At 43.6% G+C, this 22,250-nt stretch overlaps 1 protein-coding gene across 1 annotated transcript; it reads left to right on the top strand.

Moving 5' to 3' along the window:
- Positions 1-1,583: 1,583 nt before the first annotated feature.
- On the top strand, positions 1,584-21,854 carry LOC311007532 (uncharacterized protein). Its single transcript, XM_084000764.1, has 14 exons — positions 1,584-1,666; positions 8,599-8,644; positions 10,357-10,504; positions 10,598-10,655; positions 10,844-10,925; positions 13,475-13,590; positions 13,870-14,035; positions 15,099-15,232; positions 15,887-15,970; positions 16,091-16,120; positions 16,399-16,467; positions 16,568-16,699; positions 17,391-17,513; positions 19,518-21,854. The coding sequence occupies exons 1-14, from the start codon at positions 1,655-1,657 to the stop codon at positions 19,608-19,610; spliced, it is 1,293 nt and encodes a 430-aa protein (XP_083856890.1). The 5' UTR covers positions 1,584-1,654; the 3' UTR covers positions 19,611-21,854.
- Positions 21,855-22,250: the final 396 nt, after the last annotated feature.

The following is a 22,250-nucleotide window of genomic DNA, read 5'->3' as shown; positions in this document are numbered from 1 at the left end:
TCTTTTCTTTTTTTTCTGTTTCACTGTATTTTCTCTTGTTTGGTGACTCATCCTCTTGTTGGTGGTCCTAATTTTCCATCCAGTCAAAATCAATTTCTTGAATGTTTGATGTTCTTGAATTTTGGTGACTCTTTCTCCAATTTGAAATTGAACATAGTAAGACCCGAGGCTAGCCCCATGATGCTGTCAGAAATTGTGGTCCCTTTATTAGACATAATGGATGCATCTCTGTCAATGAATGCTCCAGAAATCCTCCACAACAGAGTGCAGTTGAGATGTCGGTTACTGACAATACCACAGGTGGTTCTCAACATAAATTATACACTATTAGCTGCTGTAAATCTTAATCAATATCTGTGGCGAGTCACACCCTACCAGCTTGTTTTTACTGGAAATACAACAATGAGGAATGAATGGCGTTTTGAGAGCTGTTTTACGGTGTGTTTAACCTCACTAAGTCGTGACTGCTTTCGTGGCAACCACAGCAACAAAAGTACACATTTGTTCACTCCACAGTTTTACTACTGAGAACTGCCAAGCTTCAGAAGACGCTGCTACTGTGAGACTATAGGCATGGGTGCAGACGGGGGGGACGGGGGGGGACATGTTGCCTGATTTTTTCCCCCTTCATTGATAATGTGCTTACACTTTAATTGGCTAACCACAGGACTTTTTTTTTCTTCTCAACAGCTTCATTTAAAAGGAGTTGACATAAATACAAATAGTATACAGGGAACAGTATACAAGGAAAATACAGAGAACATGTGGGTGATGTTCATTATACAAGGTTATAGGCTACATATTACAAAAGTCTATGGTTTTAATAGCTTTTTCATTTGCTTCTTTGGTTCAGAAGTTCCATTTCTTTTTGAAAAACACAAAAGCAATGGGTTTACTTGGAAATTTTACTTTTATGACTATGACATTTTGCAAGAAATAAAAACAGATTTATTAAAAAGTAACATTTTCCTTTTTTCTTAGGGTAATTATGGAAACCAAAAACAACATTTTCCCAAAGTAAAATAAAATCTATAGTGAGAGAGTCAATAATAGCCTACATTTGCTAAGGTCTGCCCATAGTTTTTTCATGTAAGAGCAAAGCCAGAACAAAACCACAGGACTTAGTTCAATGCAACAATGTTAATTTACACATAGATCTAAACGATCTAAACGTCAGGCCTACCACAAATGATGTAAAAATGGGATTAGCTATGGGCCATTTATTCTGGCTCTCCATACAAACACAGATTGACGGAGGAGTTGGAGGTTTTACACAAAAGAAAATAGAATGAATTTCACTCAAAGCTGATTAAGCCTTTGTGCAACATTTGTAGCTGAAGAAGCAAAAGTTTTTAAAGAGTTTCCAAAAGGAAAAAAAATGCACATTACAATACAGATATCCTAATGAAAACGAGCATAGCCTACACCCAGTTCTAAAGTAAATTTAGGCTACTTTCTGTCCGACCGTGTCCACAACATATCAGCGCCCTTTGTCAAGTGATAATCATGTTTCCGTTCCGACGCTCCTTGAAGGCAGCACTGCTCGGCTGCTGCTGCTCCACCCTCCACCCTCTACCCTCCGGCTTCACTAAACACAAGAGGGTTTTTAGAAACAGCGGAGTTATCCCAGTCTAACCCGAGCGGAGCCCCAAAGATGAAACACGCGGTAAGTGTCCGGCGACCAAAGGCTGCAGGTGGGAACCAGATAATTGGATGGGGAGGGTCTTGACAAGGCGCGTTACATTTTGTTCCCAAACGTCCACCGTGTGGGGCTGCTAGTGAGAGAGAGGGGTGGGTGGGTGTGTGTCTGCTTGGAGACGGAGGTCCGGGAGGGTCCTGCCTGGAGCAGACACCGCTGTGGCACCGAGCGGAGCCGCCCTCCTGCGGGCCCCAGAGAGACCACCTCACCCCTGGAGCTTGGTGAAGGAGGGTTTAACAAAGGCACAGACGCTTTTCTCCGGCTTTTCTTTGTGCTATAATTGCACAGATGTGACTTATTTTTTGAAATACATTTTCTTTGCAGTGTTTTTTTTTTTTTTTTTTTTTTATTGCCTCGCTGCAGCTTCGTGTGAAGCCGCTGGTTTGTGCAGGCCGAGAGATTTCCACCCCTTTGTTGTCTTCTTGTGCATCTGACATGCCATCAGGTCTCCTAGGGAGGGGACATCAACCCCACCTCTTCCTCTCATGGCTGCTACTTGTGAGGCTTTCAAGTGCGGTCGGAAATGCCAGCTGGCTTAGTGCCAATTTTACATTTTAAAGGGCTAGTCCGTTTTTTGGTTGGTTGGTGCTTAGACATATTGAGACGACAGGAAGCACCAGCAGAGCTTCATGTGTCTGTGCGTGCAACGATCAGGAAGAATCAGTTTCAGACACTTTTGAAAATTGGTGTTGAAACAATCCAGTATCTTTTTAAATGTTTGTTTTATTTATAATATTCAGTTCATCATCCCGTGAAATCAACACTTTCCTGTGGCATTACATATTTTCAGCCGCCTACTGTTCTCATGCAGGGATAGGCTACTTTAATCCATCATGATTTGTTGTTATGACACCAAAGTCTGTCTATTGAGGAACTACTTAACTTAAAGGCCTCAAGAAATGAAGTGTATTTTCCCAGCTTCAATCCTGTATTAAACTGTTCATTTATCTTGATAAATAGCCTACCAAATTCATGTCAATGAGTTTTTCTTTTCTTTTTTTTCTGTTTCACTGTATTTTCTCTTGTTTGGTGACTCATCCTCTTGTTGGTGGTCCTAATTTTCCATCCAGTCAAAATCAATTTCTTGAATGTTTGATGTTCTTGAATTTTGGTGACTCTTTCTCCAATTTGAAATTGAACATAGTAAGACCCGAGGCTAGCCCCATGATGCTGTCAGAAATTGTGGTCCCTTTATTAGACATAATGGATGCATCTCTGTCAATGAATGCTCCAGAAATCCTCCACAACAGAGTGCAGTTGAGATGTCGGTTACTGACAATACCACAGGTGGTTCTCAACATAAATTATACACTATTAGCTGCTGTAAATCTTAATCAATATCTGTGGCGAGTCACACCCTACCAGCTTGTTTTTACTGGAAATACAACAATGAGGAATGAATGGCGTTTTGAGAGCTGTTTTACGGTGTGTTTAACCTCACTAAGTCGTGACTGCTTTCGTGGCAACCACAGCAACAAAAGTACACATTTGTTGGTTCACTCCACAGTTTTACTACTGAGAACTGCCAAGCTTCAGAAGACGCTGCTACTGTGAGACTATAGGCTATTAGTTGCTCAGGCAGTCGTTACAGGCAGGCACACATCCTGGTAGCCTGATGGTCGACTTGATCAATGATAAGTGAGCAAGCAGCAGTGAGTGAATGGACCTCTTTCATCCGTTTGCTTTTGATAATGGATCAACGATAATAGTAATGTCTGGCACTTTATGCGAGTGAGTACATCTGGGAGCCTGGGATGGAGTCAGACTCACCATCCCAGCCCTGTCTGTCTGTGATTCATCTCCTAGGGTGGTTTTCTGTTCTTCTCACTGTCAAATGTGTTACTGGTATTTGATTTAGAGGTGCGATATCTTCTTACACTGTCCCTGTAATGCATGTGTCCAGTAGTGAACATTAACACAAAATTGAGTCAACATTTGTGACAAGAGCTGAATGAAATCATGATTTCATAGAGATATAATTAGTTAAATGATTGAGTGATCAGATGATGATTGATTAAATACTTTACATTTTAGAGTTTTAAGTTTTAAGACAAGAGGCTCTGGGCCACTTGGGACAATAAAGGCATCCAGCTTGGCTCTGATTGGCTCACTGCTTTCTGAGCAATCCCAAATACAGCAGCAACCAACATGGACTATGGCTCAGTGCAATGACGGATTTGTTATTCAAAGAAGCCCTGACGGCTGGTTTTAAGACTTAGTTTTTAAATACAGGTTGTGAGGCTTGAATACTTAGTGTTAATATACAAACAAGACTCTACCCTTAACCTTAAAGGAGGTTCAGGTTATTGCATGTATACCTCAATCTTCTCTGTCACTGACAATAGCTGACATGTTTTCAAAGAACTTCACTCTCGCTTCCTCCCCATGAATTCACCAGGAGGGGGAAAAAAAATGTGATTTCCGACTGGGCTTCCCGTTGACGTCAGTAAGAAGCCGAGGAGGGGCCATAGGGGAAAACACAAGGGGGAAGTTGTGGGTTCTACAAGTGAAGACCACTTCCGCGTTCAAAAAGCTGCAATTCCTGTCCGGCCTCTGGGGGCTGGTACCGGAAGTGAGCAACTCTCCATTGACCGCCATGTTAAAATAGCCGACTTTACAGCTTAAAAAAACATATTTACAGCCTGGTGCCTTTTATTTTTTTGGTCTCTACCGATAGTTTCCACCTCCGTGAACACTGGGGGGGGGGGGGGGGGGGGTGTTTCGTAAATGGGGGGGTGGTTACATTGAGTGACAGGTTCGCAGACAGTTACTGGCTGCTAATTGGTTGCTTCGAGTTCAGCGGGCGAGTTCTCGGCTGGAAAACCACCGCACCTCTCCAAATATGGAAAGTAGCCTAGGCTATACTCCCACTAAAATCCAAGATGGCACAGTTCAAATCCCCGTAGTAGAGGCACAAAACAGACTCCCCCAAACCAATGGGTGACGTAACGGGTGCTACGTCAATTCTTTTTACAGTCTATGGGAAAACCACGCCCACGCCGTTCATGGCAACCGGCAGCGGTAGTTGTGAAACTTATTTCCTGCTGTAGTGCTGTTATTATGTCACTTTATTAAGTTTTAATATTTTTTCATGCGAGAAAGTTTGGATCCACAATGTGATCGGCCGGCCAGCCTGCCTTGTCATCTCGGGGGAGAAAACAATTGCTAATTAACTTACCTGCAGGCTTTTAGAGGTTTATTTAAATTCTTTTTAGGAGATAAATGCTGGTCTAATTGGTGAAATGTAACAACTGTGGCAGTTGCATCAGTTTGTTTGAATGAAAAGTGAAGCTTCATGTGTGTATTGGACAGAGGAGCAGTGCTGCCTCGGGACTCTATAGCCTACCGTCCCAAGTTTCCAGAGGACAAGATCGCCTATTTGTCTCGCAAGAGCAAAATTGGGTACTCAAATAGGGCTAAATCGAGGTGAATGTTGCATATTATTTCTCAAAAATGCGCATTTAAGACCCCTTCAACACCTGAAACAGATATAAATACCAGGTGATGGATCCTTTAACACGAACACATGGACATCTAATATTGATATTTCTACTGTATTTAAATTATCAGCCTCAAAAAGAATTATTTGTACATGACTGCCAACAAATTATCTGTAACAACAACAAATTGTTGCAGCTCTAAACTGTGCAGAGCAGCATAGCTGGAGAAATGTTATTGGTGCAGCTCTGCTAAATTAAGGCACAGCGCTGCCTCAGAATAGAAAGGGAGCAGCTGAAAGGCACTAAGGCAGACAGGTGCAGACTGTGTGGACTGACGGCACTGAAGGCGAGTCGTCTTCCTCAGGCCCCACAAGATCGGTTTTTTTTCTTCTACTGACAGTAAATACGGAGAAATTTGACTGAGGTGAATGTGAGCAGTTGGTACTTTGGATCAACCTTAAACGCCTTCACTGACTTACTTTGGATTTGACTAATCTGAATTCAGTCTTCATCTCATACCTCTCAACAAAAGCGATTCATAATCCTGTTTAATGCTGCTGCAGTCAGTGATGATTTTTTTAAGTAAAAAAATTTGAATTCTATGTTTTCACTGGTCAGAGCTTTGAAGGTTGCTGCAGCAAGGAATTGTGGGACAGATATTCCCGTTGTTTCATTAGGCAGCTCAAGTAAAGGAGAGAAGATAGGAAGCAGTGAAGCTTATTTTCTCATGTAGAGAAGTGGACCAGCTCTCATGGCTGCTGATCAGATACTAAGTTTGAACCTTATGAAAGCCTGTGTCAGCCTGTGTCAGCCTGTGTGTTTTGGGAGTGTAGTGCATTCAGCCAGAGATAGTTTAGTATTTTTCCTGAGGGTTAAACATCGCAGAGTCACGGGTCACGTCACATTTAAACAGCCATCGGCTATCCTGCATTAATGAATAGTTTTATTATTATTAAATAGTTTATTAATACAGGACAGTGTACAATACCATTAATCACTTTTAAAATAGAGAAGAGATGGTTGTACCATATTTAGCCACTAGGGCTAATTTCCATCTGTAGTCCCAACATAAAACTCACAATAAAATACAGATCGCAGAAAAATACAGATCACAGTAAAATACAGGAGAAATAAAGACATAGAACGACACAGGTGAACTCTTGGACGGCACAGAGGCAACACACACACCACCGCACAAGTAGCCACATGGACAACAGGGGGACAACATTGAAAACACAGACGTACATCTCCTCATTCAGAATGGAGGAACACAGAACACCAAAAAAGAAATTGTAGGCAAAGTGCAAAGTGCTTATAGCAGCCATCAGTGCAATTAAGTTGCGGTTGGATGCCCGGTAGGGATGAGGCTACCCACAAGGGTAGTCTCATCCCTACAGGTACCTACTGGTATCCTATGCACAGAGGTCCCTGACTCAATGCTGGCATGACTGCTGGCTCTGAATCCAGTTTCTAACCTTATGAGTGAAACAAAGGTAATCTGTGGTAACCATTTATTTCACCAAATTTCAAGCTGTGATGACCCAAGAGCCTCATGAATCAAATGAGAGGACAAGCAGACGCTCTCTACTTTAACCCCACACACAGGTTATCTCTGAATGGCACGTGTGAATGTTTGAACAGGAAAGTTTATCAGTGACCTGTGAGAGTGGAGGTTGAGCTGCAGCAGTAGCAGCAGTTCACACGATTACATCAAAACTGACGGACTGGACTGATGGACACTATTGTACCAGGATACTAGTGTATTCACTGATAGTGTCTTATCAGTGAATCCAGGTAATATTGACCCCAAACCCTTTTGACTTGTTGGTCTCTGTAAAGTGTGTGCACAGCGGCAGCAGTGTCTCACTCTGATAGAAGTTCACCAGGCTGTTAGTTCCTCACTGCCTCCATATTTATTAATTTTATGGCTTAAACTGAATGTGATAAAGATTAAATCTCTCGACGTCATCATCATCAAAATCATCTTTCTTCCTCACCACATTGTCATTATGTGTTCATTATACTGTAGGCTTAATCTTCAGGGGTATTCATTGTCATTTGAGTTAAAATTATCTACAATAAATCATCTTGATTTATTTTTTCCTTTTCCAAATCAAATGTTGAGTTGCATTATGCAGTCACTTCATGCAGCTTAAAATAATTTGTAAGTAAAAGCCTAAAGAAGATGATATGAGTACAAACTGTCTATTTACACATCCCATGAGGCCAGTTAATGAAAGAGAAATAATTTTACAAACATAATGAAAATAAATTTCATAGATTACAATTTTTCTTTAAAGACCCACTCCCGTGAAAATCGTGTTTTTTGAGCTTTTCACATGTTCCTGTGGCATTTTTCTTGTGTTAGAGCACATATCAGCAGAAAAGGAAGTGCAAAATTGCATTTCTGAGTTTTTCTGCCTTCAAACTGCTGTGAACCAATGGCAGATGCAAACTGGCAGTTTCAGGGAGACTGGAGCTGACGTGTCACAGCTCCAGGGGAGGGCACTAGTGCTACAAGCTCCCGCCCCGCTTGCATCTGGCTCAGAGGTGAAAGGCTTCACAGCTCAGTGTAGCTGTCAAGGTATAACAGGTATAGCTCACCTGGTAGAGCAGCTTGCACCATGAGCAAGGACTATGTTCCAGTCTGCGATCAAATCCCAGTGTGGAGTTTTACGCTAAACGCGCTGAATCTGTAATTGTACAATGTCCAGCTGTCAGCGAGCGGGGGGTGGGGTGCGAGGAGGTGGCTGGGCTGGTGCAGAACAGCGCAGCCTCCGCCCACCCTCCAGAGGTGCATTGCTAATGTGCATTGCTAATGAGCTGGTTTTAAAATGGCTGAAAAGGGTCGCGGGAGTGGGACTTTAAAGAGGGGATTATGTGACCGATGCAAGATTCACCCAGCCACACTGGCACATATGTTTTGGTCGTGCCCAAAGTTGTCACAGTATTGGACTTCTATATTCAAGACTCTGTCAGACTGCTTTGGGCATGTACTTGACCCTGACCCGGTGTTGGCCATTTTTGGGGTTGCAGGGGAGAACAGCCCCCTGAGGGGGTCTAATAAAGTTGTGGCCAGGTTCACAACTTTATTAGCCCGCAGACTCATTCTGCTCAACTGGAAACAGGCAAACCCACCATCTTTTGTTTGTTATATGAGTGTCTTATGTGGGATAAAATAAAAAAAGAATTGTAAATAAAGAGGGGAACAGAAAATGTTCTATGATGAACCCACCATTTTTTTTATTGTATTGCTCTGAGCTTCAAATCACTCCTCAGAAAATCATGCGTGACATCACAGAATTGCTTCTGGTACAGATCTGAAATGATATGGATCAAGATATATTTAGTTTCAAAATGAAAATATTGTATTGTAGATGCAGCCTCATGCCTTACATTGTGGAAGGTATAACAGGGCGCTGGGTTTCATCTCTAATCAACTCTCCTTCCTGTCTACAGATGTTGTGGTGTGTTGTAGTCCTGCTGGCTGCTGCCCTCAGTGTGGGTGAGTATCATCTCATTCAGACTCTGTAACTGAACACAGACATGTAGTGTAAACTGTAAACTGTTTTCTTGTATGTAACAACTAATTGCACGTCTGTCCGTCCTGAGTGAGGGATCCCTCCTCTGTTGCTCACCCTGAGGTTTCTCCGATTTTTCCCTGTTAAAAGGGTTTTCCATGGAGTTTTTCCTCAGTCGATGTGAGGGTCTAAGGGCAGAGGATGTTGTTACGATGCCATGTAAAGCCCTTTGAGACAAACTGTTTGTAAAAACGGGCTATACAAATACAATTGCCTTGCCTTGCCTTGCCTTGCCTTGCCTTGCCTTGCCTTGCCTTGCCTTGCCTTGCCTTGCCTTGCCTTGCCTAGCCTAGTGTAGTATAGGTTGATACACAAACTGAGAATGGTAAACTCTTAACACGTGAGAAAGTAAAAAAACAACAGATTTTTCAACAGTACTATAGTGCAAGTGCAACTCTTTGCCATTACCGGTTTCATAAAAGCCAGTGGTGAAATGTGATGTGTAGAGATGTGACGCTTGCACACACATGCGTCAACTGCATTCCACCAAGGTGAACCAGGTCTCACCTTATGTGTCTCTTGTTCTGTGCATGCAAAAAATCTGGTTTAACAACTTTTCATTTAGCTTAAAGCAGAAGTGAGTGATCCGGTCGTTTTCGCTAATGCTGCGTTCCAGGCAGGCTTTTGAAATCGTAAATTACAGCTTCAAGTCACAACTTACGACTTTGTAGCGTTCCAGGCAACCCACTTGTGTTTTTCCGACCTGTTTTACCGGTGAAAGTCACTATAACGGCCACTCGTAACTTCCGACCGGTGAACTCGTACCAGATCGAACTGGTACCACTTCACGGTCGGAAAAATACGAGTTTCCTTGAACGCACCATAACAGTCCTCGTCGCTACGTCACCACATTCACAGCGTTCCTTGGCTGCACACACAGCCCTGCATGCCGTTCTCTCTCCTCATTGGATAAAAACTGTAGGATACGATAAATGTTTTCTCTTCGGCTCAGAGCAGAGCAGAGGGACTGAGAGACCCGTGTTTCAGTCCAAACACTCTATGTAAGTGATTGCTGTCGGAAGATATAACTATTTAAGACTTATATTAACACAAATATATCACTCACTTCTGCTTTAAGTGATAAAGACATGATGTGTCTATACAGGATCAACGTTGCATTTTGTAATAGCTGTTGTTGCAAGACCCAGAATAATGCTGCTGTAAAGGAGCCATTAGCCGAGGGCCCTCCCCAGCAAACATGTCCAGCTGTGGGCAGCCCACTGTGGGCCACATACTGTAGCACCACCAAGGCCCACACAATTGAGCCCAGGTGGCGTCCCAAAGTGCACTTTCTGAAGTTTTGGCTGAGAGGATTTGGCCCCTTGGAGCCCTACCAAGGGTTTTTGAAAACCCTCAATAGGGCTCTGAGTGGAAAAACTGCTGCGGGCCCCATAAAGGCTAAAACAGGAGGCCCATGATGGCTCTGTGGGTAAGAACATGTTGGGTTGTCCACAGAAAACCTTCAGTGAGTCCCAAAAGGGCAAAACTGCTGTGAGCACCGTGTGGACAAACCTGTGTGGGGCCCACATGGGATTAGTGTACGCTGTCCCACAGTAAACCCACAACTACCGACAGTGGGGCCCGTACAGGCGTGTTTGTTTGGTCATTTAGTTTCTGCTCCTGCATTTTGTCACAGAGTCCTATCCAACCCGTGACAGTGAGCGTTTAGCCCATGGTCGCCAGCTGAAGATCTACCTGTCCAGGAATGCGGAGAAGCTGGAGTTCATCCCAGCATATGAGCCCAACAAGGTGCTTGTGTACTGGGAGAAAGGCAAAAGCCATAGGTGAGAAACACTCGGGGACACATCACGCTGCATTTGTGGACAGAACTTATTTCCAGTGCTGTTGTAACTGATGCACTGATCTGTCCTCCCCAGGCTGCTCAAAGGCAGGGTTTCGGGCTCAGGAAATGACCGACGCTGGTATATGGACCAGGTAACCAGATACATTTGTTTTGTTTTTCTGTACATACAATCACTTGATGAATTGCGCAGGAAAAAGATGGTGCTTGATGTGAAAGTGTTGCACTTCTGTCCTTCCCCATTCATTTCTATCAGTTGTCCAAAGCTGAACACATCTTACATGATCCTGGTCCTCACAGTGTATTTGTGGGGTTTTAACAGGTGACCTATGAGGACCAGGGGACCTACATTGAGAGAGACTTCTGGAGGAATGAGGTTTCTGCTTTTCAAGTGGCTGTCACACGTGAGTAACAACGAGGTCGATTAGCCTTGGATACTAAGAACTGTAGGTTCTGTAGAGGAGCTAACGTTGTGAGTTCAGCATCAAACTTCCTCCCTTGACTCACCAACAGTTGTTAACCAGCTAGTCCCAATCCAGCTAGATCGTGTCATCACTTCCTATAAATTACCGTAGCCTCCAGTCCTGCTCATGGGACGTATTCTCACCTTGTCTATTGTAAGCTGCAATGGTGGGTAAAGCTTAAGGCGAGCAACTATCATCACCTGCCTGCAGGAAACCACGTTCAGCAACAGAGTATAGTTGCATATGGCCACAACATCTGCTGAATACCAGCCAGTGACAGTATAATGGTAGGTGTTGAAAACAGTAGCACGAGGAGAGCAGGGTCATAAAGTCCATTAAATGACTCTGTAATGTCACCGACACAGCAGTATCCAGTTTGGAGCCTGTGAATATTCTCATTCATCCAGGTCATAGTTATCGCAAGGAAATTTCAATCAAACACAACTGGACTTGGTTATTTGTCTTAGAAGACGTTTCACCTCTCATCCAAGAGGTTTCATCAGTTCATGTCCAGTCCCAGCCTGGTCAGATGCGAGCGATTGGAATTTCCTTGAGACATCTATAGTTTGCCAACATTAGCTAAAATCATCTACCACAAGCTGCTTTCAGATCAGGAACGCTTTACTAGAAAACCTGCATCATGTCAAGCCAAGCTTACCCAGGTTTTCAAGTTTTCATGTGTAGTGTTGTAGTTTGTAGTGTAGTGTAGCCTAGTTGTCAAAATTTGCAAAAAAAACAGTCTGCCATGATTTGAGGGAAAGACACATAGGACCCAAATGCAAAGAACACAAGGTGACGGGAAAAAAAAGGAAATCTATGAAAACAAAAAAGGGGCAAGACCAAAAGATTTCTGAACACACAAGTAGCTACAACCAAAAATCAGAAAATCCAAAGTAAATCAGAAGAACTAGAAAAGAAACACAGCTGGGAACTCACGAGGATCAGGAAACAGAGGAGAACCACGGAGGATGAGATGAACTGGCAACAGGAGCGTAGAACAGAGAGTAATAAATACACGGATAAAGGGAAGACAATGAAACACAGGTGCAACATATTAGGGCCGAGCAGGTGCTGATTAAAGGCGGGAAACACAAGAGTGCAGGAAGAGAAAGGATTTTCAAAATAAAACAGGGAAACTTAAACCAACACTAAGGAACTTTTCAACCTTCATAGAATATTTTCATAACTTTTGTGATGGTACATCAACTTACAACAGGTTGAATGACACCTCTGTCATGGTCTGAGGGGGTCTGTATCGCCTTCACTGGCACTAAGCAGCTTTGAGGAGCATGGCAGGAACCCGGCTCTCACTTAAGTTTCACTTTCACTTTCGCGAGTCACGACGAGGAGGGAGCAGCAATGCGGTACCTTTCCGTCGGATTGTGTATGTGTGTTTACTGTGAAATGATCCGCTGGTAACAGAAACTTAGTTTGGACGTCTTCTGTTAATTTCCATGCACCGGGAGATCAGGATGTTTACGCCGCTACTAGGGCCGCGTTCAGACTGCAGGCAAATCTGATTCAAATCTGATTCCTTCTCATATCCGATTTTTAGGGCTGACTGTCCACACTGTTTTTAGCAAGTGTCCAAATCGCATTTGGCTCTGTTCAGACTGGGCCACATTATTGACCCATCTGACGTCGGAGCGGAGGCTACGCCGTATGTGACAGACGATGCCTCGCGGACGCGGCGGTCTCGCTGCAGCACGGTGATCTGCCCGGTGCTGCAGCCGCACTACCCCGCTAGTTTCAACCTCAGCCCGCCTGGTGTGTGTGTGTGTGTGTGTGTGTGTGTGTGTGTGTACGTGTACGTGTACCAGAGACTGGTGTGTGTGTGGCCACAGAGACAGGAAACTCCAGCACCCCAGAGCTGGGAGCGAGACGTCGCCGTCACGGACAGTCAAAACCGATCTGAGTGTTTGGAGCTGTTCAGACTGAAACGCATCTGTCCAAATGCGATCTGAAACTACCTCCTGGAGGTGGTTTCGATCCGTTTTGCAAAAATCGGATTTCATGTGATTTGGGACTGTTCAGATTTAAAAAGAGCTATCCGGTTCCAATCTGGATGGGCTAAAAATCGGATTTTGGCTGGCAGTCTGAACGCGGCGCTACGCGCTAGTGCTCATGGGAAATGGAGTCTTCCTTCAGGCAAAACACTACCGCTTTGGGCCACTGGCACCGCCAAACTCAACCAAAACTTAAAGTTCTTTAGTACTGCTTTAAACTAAATAGGGGAACATGTGGAAGATAGTTAGCTTAGAGAAAATCATTTTTCTCTTATTTGTGGATGCTGAGTCTGTACTTGGACATCAGAACACCTGCTGACAACCTCAGTCAGAGATCCACTCCTCTCAGACTACAGGGCTTTTCCTCTATTGAATCCTCTTCATCTGCCTTCGTCTTTCCTTAACTCTACCTGGTTACTGCAGTGTGGCAACATTGCAAAAAAAAAAAAAAAATCATTCTCTCTCTCTTTTTCTCTTTTCCAGCCAGACATAACTATGTGAAGTGTGTAGCAGGAGAGACTCTCTACATCTCACTGGAGGGCATTCAACTGGCCGACGCTGGCCTCGTCTTCGCCACACCAACTTCTAACATCACACTGGTGAGAAAGAGAATGATGGATGGATATGATAATTAATAGACACCGTGTTTACACCTGGTATTTAAACATGATCTAAAATCAGATTATACAGGTTCTGTGCTTATCTTCTGTGCTTACATCCAATATCTCAGTTATTCTCATTAAGATCCCGGCTACTTAGAGCTGCTGGCACGTTTACACCTGTTTCCAGGCACAATGCAAGTCAGACTTCTTACAGCAGACATGATCAAATATATTGCATTTTAACAAGGTTCTTTGTCTTTATCTCTTTGTCCTTAGGTGCGGGATGGTTCTCTGGTATCCCAGGACCTTCCCGAATACTTTGACCGGGTTCATGCCAGGTCACAAATTGAGATCATGAACGTTAACACCAGTGATGAGGGACATTACTACCTGACGGACAGAAAGGGTCGGTTGGTGTCCGATACCAGGATGGACCTGACAGGTGAGTCCCCGTTTCGATCTCTTGATTTATTTTTCATTCCTTTGAAGGATCAGCTTCAGTTTGGTCCATAATATGTTTGTGTGTCTATCAGTGAGCAGGAGGAGAGCTGATTGCACAGATAAACTCTTCTTTTTCTTTGGACAACAAAAACACGATGTATATTCATAATGGACAGATCATACACTGTAAACTTAAAGAGACATACAAATGAAGAGAATATGATGTCTACAGTGTCTATATGTATAATGATGTGTGTATATTAGGAAATTTGACATTTGACGTGATATTAGAGACCAGATTATCACGGTTATCGATATTATTGTACATTATATTGACATTTTAGTAGAACACCATACAATCCAGTGTAAGCATATCCAAACATGATTCAAATGTATATATTAAGTCAACAAAATATGTGAACAAATGACAGGAATAAAGCTTATTAATCAGGAAAAGGTCCTGTGGTGCAAGTTTAAATGAACAAACAAGCAAACTTGACCATTTCATTTCATGTCTGTATGAGAACACGAGTGTATGTTCCTGTGTGCGTTAGCTTTTTATTTTTTTTCCTTGAGCTAAAGTTACAGAAATCAACTCTTTTTCTTTTCTTTTTTTTTATATAAATATACTATATATCTGTCAGATGCTTGTATATTGACCCTGAGAGCAGACAGGCCGGTGACCTCATTCCTTTTGAACACTGATTGATTGGTATTAGGAAAGTGAAGTTAAGTAACTACTTTTACACATCAGCTTATCTTGCTGCCATCGAAACGAAATCCACCACGGCTGAGAGCTGAAGGTTCCCACGTGGGCTATTCCCAATATATGACTGGCTTTTCCACTGGGATCTATGAAGGCAATGCTGATGCCGGAGCATTACATATTATTATTACTTAATACATACTGCAAGTAAAGGCACATGAAACATTTTTACTGAGTTCAGCTATTGGGCCATAAATCGATGTCCAATAAGTGTCTCAGCGTCATAATGTACATTTTTATTCAAAAGGTGATTCTGGCCTATTTTCCCACCCTTTTGTTTTCCCTTTTCCCTCTGCAGACAAGCATGATACTGTCAAGGCAAACCCTCTCATGGCTCTGCTCCTGCTGCTGGGTATCCCAGCTGGAATTTGCTGCTGCTGTCGGAAAAAGATTTTCAAGAAGAACAAAGCCAGCACCACTGCAACACTACAGGTACTAACCGTTGGTCCAGACCCCCAAGTCTCCATCTGGACAAAAACACAAATACATCTGAAGCATAAATCAAAAGACATGGTTTGAATGGATTACAGACATGCCAGAAAATGAAAAAATGTTAGTCTCTTGTTTCCCTGAGTCTGGGCACCAAACCTTAATATTTCACATTCACAGAGCTTAAAGGACAACTCCAGGCAAATTTAACCTGGGGCTTTAGTTTCCTAATATTTTAGGTCTAAAAGAATGAATCTGAAGATTTTCTTTTTAATTGCTCCTGTTCTGCAGTAGTTCTGTCTGTCCCTGCATCGCCACAGCAGCGTATAATGGGAGCGGACGGATCTTAGGCTGTTTACATCCCACAGAACCGCAATTTTTTTCACAGACAACGTCAGATGGCTATTCAAACATACACTGAGGTGTTTGTTTGCTTCAAGAATGCTGACATGTTTGTAAACTAAGCTGTTATACAAAGTCTCGCGCGATGCAGGTTAAACTGGGATGGTTGTTTCCTGTGCGTCTGTTCCTCCATTGCTTTTGCAACATCATCAGTGTCTAATATCATTGTAAATGAGTAAACATCTTTAATCAAAGAAAATAATCAACCCCTTATCAGTCTTCTGTGTGGTTGTCTGTCTCTCTGTTTCTCTGCAGTCTTCCCCAGGAGTAGTCCACACACCCCCCAGTGGTCCTGTTGGTCCCTTACCTCCCTACAGCTCTCCTGGACAGCCAGGGGCGGTGAGACCCTCCTCCTCCTCGTTTCTCTTATTTATTGTCCATGTGTCGTGTGAATGTGAGAGAATTTGCACTTGATCTGTTACTAAATGAAATCCTATTTGTGTTGTGTGTCATTTGCAGGCTTACTTCCACGGCCCCGACCCGTCCATGGTACAGAACACACTGCGACACACACACACACACACACACACACACACACACACACACACACACACACACACACACACACACACACACACACACACACACACACACACACACACACACACACACACACACACACACACACTTCCTCCATTACAACTTACTGACCATGTAGCTGGTCAGTGTGCAGTAGTGCATGTGTGTCACTGTTTTCCTAGACTGTACAATGTGTAAGTGTTTTTTTTTGTCTTGTGTACACTGTGTGTGTCTGTGTGTGTATGTAGGGTCCCGCAGTCCATCCACCTCCTGCAGCCACAGGCCCAGCCCCCTGGAATGGCCCCCCACCCTCCCCAGTAAGTATCACTACAAGCCTCCTTTCCTGAATATAAGTGGAGTCAAGGATTTGTGTTTTTCTGGACTCAGCATGTTCTGGTTCCCTGTCTGCCCCTGCAGGGTTTTAATCCAGCCTACCCACCCCAGAACCCCACCTACCCCCCAGCTGGTCCAGCCATGATGCCCCCCGCGGGCCCGCAGTGGAACGGTCCACCACCGGGCCAGTACCCACCCGGACCTGGAGCTCCAATGGTATAACCTTTAACCGAGAGGAATCTTCTAGAGGAATGCTGGGGTCATTTCACCTTTTGACCTTTCAGCTGCTTCAGCTCAGAGTCTCAGAGACTTCGGAGGTTGTGTGTCTGAAAGAAAGCTGACACTTCTGCAGCAAACACCGTGAAAATGTGTGTTTCCCGTACATCCAAGACTTGTTCTGACTCGTTCTCCTCAGCACCACTGCCCAAATCAGTCGGGCATGAAAAATATAAACATATTGTAAATATAGATGAGTATTTGCTCTGATGCCCGTGTCTTTATACTAGCCCCAGTTGCCTTTGTACACATGCTCACATTTCTTGTTTGTATAAGTAAATGAGCTGCATTATTCAAAGCATTTTACTTTACCAGTCACAACACACACATTCATACTCTGCTTTTTCCTATACAGAGCGCTTTTTTTCTAGAACACACATTCACAGACCAATGATTCAGTAGGTTGGGTTCAGTAGTAACTTTAACATGACTGGACGAGGTTTGAACCACTGACCCTCTGATTAGTCGACAACCCACTCCCACTCTATGTCTTCATCCACAGCCACCTGTGTGTATATACAGTTATGTATAGTGTTAAATTTTGCCAGATTTGGTGACTGTCACCTAAATCGTGTGTGTGTGTGTGTGTGTGTGTGTGTGTGTGTGTGTGTGTGTGTGTGTGTCTGTGTAGGGTTATGCTCCAGTCATGTACAGCAGTCCTCCACCCGCAGCAGGTGAACCTGTTAAAGAGGAAATGAAGATGGAGAACATGGCTCCCTCACCTGCCGACCCCCTGCTGAATGCCGCACCAGAGGTAGGTAACACAAACACACACACACACACTAGAGTTTAGATTCTCAGCCCGAGCCCGAACCCGGCCCGGGGCCGACATTTCACATCAATATCCGAGCCGGCATGCCCAGCCTTTGATCAAGCATTTGTGTGTTGATTTTTTTCATGACTTTATTAGCCCAATGAGGTGGGCAGAAAACTATACCATAATCAGCAATATATAATAAAGCCTGCACGTAATGGAAGTGTGCCATGTTGCACACAGTTAAAAAAAAAAAAAGCATCACGTCTCCTTCACGTGCAGCAGCGGTGCGCACGCCACACACTGACTGCATGCATCACCGGTCTGCTCGTGCAGCAGCAGCTGAGCAACATGGAGTTCGAGAAAGTCAGGAGAATTAGGTTTGAGCACCTTTGATGGAAAGTGGGAGGTGTGGAGGGTGCAGCAGCTGCTGGCAGAGATGTGCTGCATGACTGAGGACCCTGGACAGTGCCGCCGTCGAATTTTAACAGCCCACGAATTTAAAAAAGATAAAAAAATGTCGGGTTTAAATCGGGCTCGGGCTCATAATTACAGTTAATGTGTCGGGCCGGGCCGGTCTCGGACACAACGTGCACGGGCTCGGTATGAGTCGGGCTTGATTATTTGGGCCCGATCTAAGCTCTAACACACACACACACACTGCAGGGATGGGGTGGGTGAAAAGCTAGCTCCCTACAGGCAGACCTTCTCCTCTTTTCACACATCCAGCTGAAAGGACACCAGTCTGACAGGACACACATAAATGAACCATTAAAGCCTTAATGAAATGTTGCTGCAGAGAACCTAAACCTCGCTCCGCAGCCGTCATGTTCAGCTGATTATCTGGAGTCGGTTCAGCACTGCTTTGCAGATCAAACTCTCAATCTCGTAGTCAGTTGCTGGTGACAGTCTGTGCGCCACCTGTTGCTCTTTCTATAACAGTTGGAGGCATGTGAGCTCAGCTGAGAGCCGAGCATTGAGCGCTTTATTCAAAACTTACAGTCGTGGATTATAGTCAGGTTTCATACACTAATGAAACGCACATCGCTTTTCACTAACACAACACACTCTGACATATGACCCAACTGTGAGTCAACAACTTGATTGTAGGAGTCAGCCATGATACATTCAGACTAGTTGTGTTTTCACTTAAAGGGATAGTTCAACATTTTGGCAAATTGGCCCATTGCCATAATCGCTATAGTCATAGCAGTAGGTTTGTTACCTTTAATTGTCGGTGTAAGCTATTTTTAGAACGGCGGAGAGGAGCGGCAGGCTGCTCAGAGCTATGCTACGGAGGCTAAAACTCATCAAATACAAAAACTCCAAAACGCTTGTGACCTGCACAATCACCACGCTATGAAATAATAATGGAACGTTATGAGACAGAGTTGTTTTCGAGGTAAATACAGAGACTGCTTGCTGAAAACTGTCCCTGACACGCATCAGCGGTTTTGCATGAATTTACTTCTAAAACAACTCTGCCTCATAACGTTACGCTTTTATCTCATAGTGTGGTGAATGTGCAGGTCACAACTTGTCCACGAGAGCGTTTTGGAGTTGTTGGATTGTGTATTTGATGAGTTTGATGAGGGAAACCAAGAAATCCCATGAGCCTCCGTAGCGTAGCTCTGAGCAGCCCGCCGCTCTGCTCTGCCGTTCTAAAAATAGCTTGCACCGACAATTAAAGGTAATGAACCTACTGCTATGACTATAGCGATTATGGCAATGGGCCAATTTGCCAAAATGTTGAACTATCCCTTTAATTAAAAAGCTGAAATTTAGTTCTCTTTGGTGTTTCTCTCTGGTGGTCTCCCTCTCACTGACACACTCCCCTGCCCACCCAGAAAACTTCCCTGGATGAGTGTGTGTGACGTGGGGGAGGGGGATGTGTTTTGTATCTGGAGAGGAAGGAACCAGAGAGACAGACATCAGTAAAGAATCGTGTTTCCTGTCTGCTGATTGGCTGCTGACTTCCTCTGTCCCTGTCTCTGCTGTCCTCAGGCTGCTGCTCCCACTGCTGCTCCCACTGGGCCCCCCAACTCCTCAAGCTACCAGTTCAACGTCGAAGGAGCATCCGCCCCCAACTTCTTGTAGGGACACTGACCTCTGGAGCAGCTCCCTCTCTCCCCCCATTGATGTTAGACTGCCCCATTACCCCTCTGTCAGGGTTTCCACTATCTAAAGCACAGAGCAAATTAGAGACGCAAAACTGTGCTAAGTGGGAACAAAGGCGAACATTTGGACATTAGATTCTTTTCTTTGCCTCCTTCCCTTGTTGGAAACAATGAGTTATTAGTCTGAACAAACGGATCAGTGGTGTGGCCCTCAGTGAGTAGGAGTCAGTTATTTGGAGACCAATAACCCACTTCCATAGGCGAGGAGACAAAGGACAGTGTTGATCAGAGAAATGATTAGTAAATCTCAACGACAGGGCTGACTCGACTTTACTAGTTTCAGTTTTTACAGATTTCATTAACACATGGTTGTGTTTTTCAGTCCAGGAGTCCAATCGCGTTATGTCTTTTTTTCTATTATTCTTTTTTGTTTTTATTGTTTTACACTAGTAAGAGCTGACTTTTGACGTACTGTGCCAGGAAACTGAGGAACCCAGAAAAAAAGTACTTGACATTTCCCCAAAAGTCAGAGTTTTGGAGCACCAAAAGGAAACCAGGAGGCAACTAAAAGCCGCTCAGTCAGTAGTAACGGCCAGCAGACGGAAGAGAGAGAGATATATTCACAGACAAATTAGGAGCCCTGAGGTGTGTTCAGCCTAAACACAGAGGAAATATTTGTCTCAAATTTGGCAGGTGAAGTGTTTTCATGGTCTTTGCATTGTAAACAGTCCATAGACTTGACCAGAGGTTGCAGATGGGTAGAAACAGGGGCTGTGCTGAGCAATAGCTTTGGTTATTACTTACCTCTTACAGCCTGTGAATTGACACACAGCTTTAATGGTATATAGGACTATTTAGTAGCGTCTGCATACAGTCCAGTCATAGACTGTAAATAAAGATGAATGTAGCCTCTGATGTCACGCACAGGTTTCTGAAGAGTATGTGGCGGCATATGAGGCCACACCCTCAATTATACGTAACTTGAAGCCTTAATAAAATTTAAATGGTTATATATAAGTTATATAAGAAAAATAACAACATACACAGGGACAACTGGTATTGGCTAAATGGTAGAAGCCCTCCCATATCTTTGCAAAAAAGTTGTTAAATTATAGTCACATGGTAGCTCTGGTTGATGAATGTCTAATTTTAATCCAGTGGAGAATTTTTCTGAGCTTTGTCAGTTCTATTTGTTCAAGTTTTTCGATGGCCAGTTAACTGGTTTTCGTGCAAACAGATAAATCGCTGAACTGTTGATGAGTATTAAGTATTGTTAGTCCACCCACCCGATATCAGCACCGCCCATAATTACCCATACAGTTCTCATGAAGAAGTAAATTAGCAATAGAGACCAAAACTGTTGACATGACATTTTAACATGGGAGTCTATGAGCAACGACTCACAGTTAGAGACAAACTCTAGTGGTCATTAGACAAACTGGAGTTTTGGCTTCATGTTCAGTCCTAGAGGCAACTCCAGCCCAAATATGGCAACTATATTTATATATGATTACGTCATTAGGGGGACTCGGCATAAGAGCTGACGAACAGCTCTTTTTTGGAAAAATAAAGACACATGGTGGGAAATATAATTTAGTTTTATTGAATATGATAACATGAGCTTACTCTAGACTGTAGCTGAATTGTGTGACTATGTTCTGTCTGCTTTGTGTTGTTGAGCCATCTTGACAGGGTATATATCCACGTTGGTTTTATATTCAGTTTGAACACACCTCCTGGTCTCTGGTCTCACCAGAATAATAATAATTAAAGCAACTGTAGTGACAGTGACAGAGGCAAAGACCGCCCAGCATCACCAGTGACATAGCTGTTCTGGGTCTAAGCTTTCCTGAGAGGTCAGTACGGCCTTCAGCAGAGGAGCTGTATGACAGATAACAGCTGAAAACAATGGCTACCTCACTTTTGGATTACGTGCCTCTTCACAAGTCAACACTGTCAAGGCAGGTTGTACGAATCTGTTCGTCAGTGTCATTGTGGACTCACTAAATCCTCTGATAAGGATACTGGCCTTCCATCAAATGAACTGGGTTCGGTGCTAAGTGTGGTAGTACATGCACAGCACTAGCCATTCACAGTGGCCTCATTCCCTCTACTTCTATTATTGTTACTATTACTATTAACAGAAAACATACACATAACTCCTCACACACCTGTAGCCTTTGATGTTTATTATGGAGAACATGTAGCCTTGTGGTATAAATGTACAGATATTCAGACAGATGCTATATTAGACAGACCAAGTGCCACCATACCAACACCAACACTCAGCTGTGGTGTGTTTTTATTCAATGTAGCTGTTCACTCGATATTAGCCTGTTGAGTGACACTGCCATGCCATCCTTAAACCACCATCAGGCACTGAGTCTGCACTCATCTGTAAATACCACCACAGATTCTCATCTCTGCTCAAGTCCTGTTGTCTTGTGTCTGAGCTTTTCATATTACTTGTTGGGGTGAGTTCATTCATTCATTAAACCTTGATGATGTCATCTCCACAGGTCGTGTAGACCAGTTGTTACAGATGTGCTTCATCTGTTGGATTATAGTTTTCTCAAACCTGTGGACTACCCTATTGTCAGCTGATCACATAAGAGACAAG

This window comes from Trachurus trachurus (genome assembly GCF_905171665.1).
Source record: "Trachurus trachurus genome assembly, chromosome: 1".
Lineage (NCBI taxonomy): Eukaryota > Metazoa > Chordata > Actinopteri > Carangiformes > Carangidae > Trachurus > Trachurus trachurus.
The sequence above is the reverse complement of the archived record's forward strand: the minus strand, read 5'-3'. Positions and strand labels throughout refer to the sequence as shown.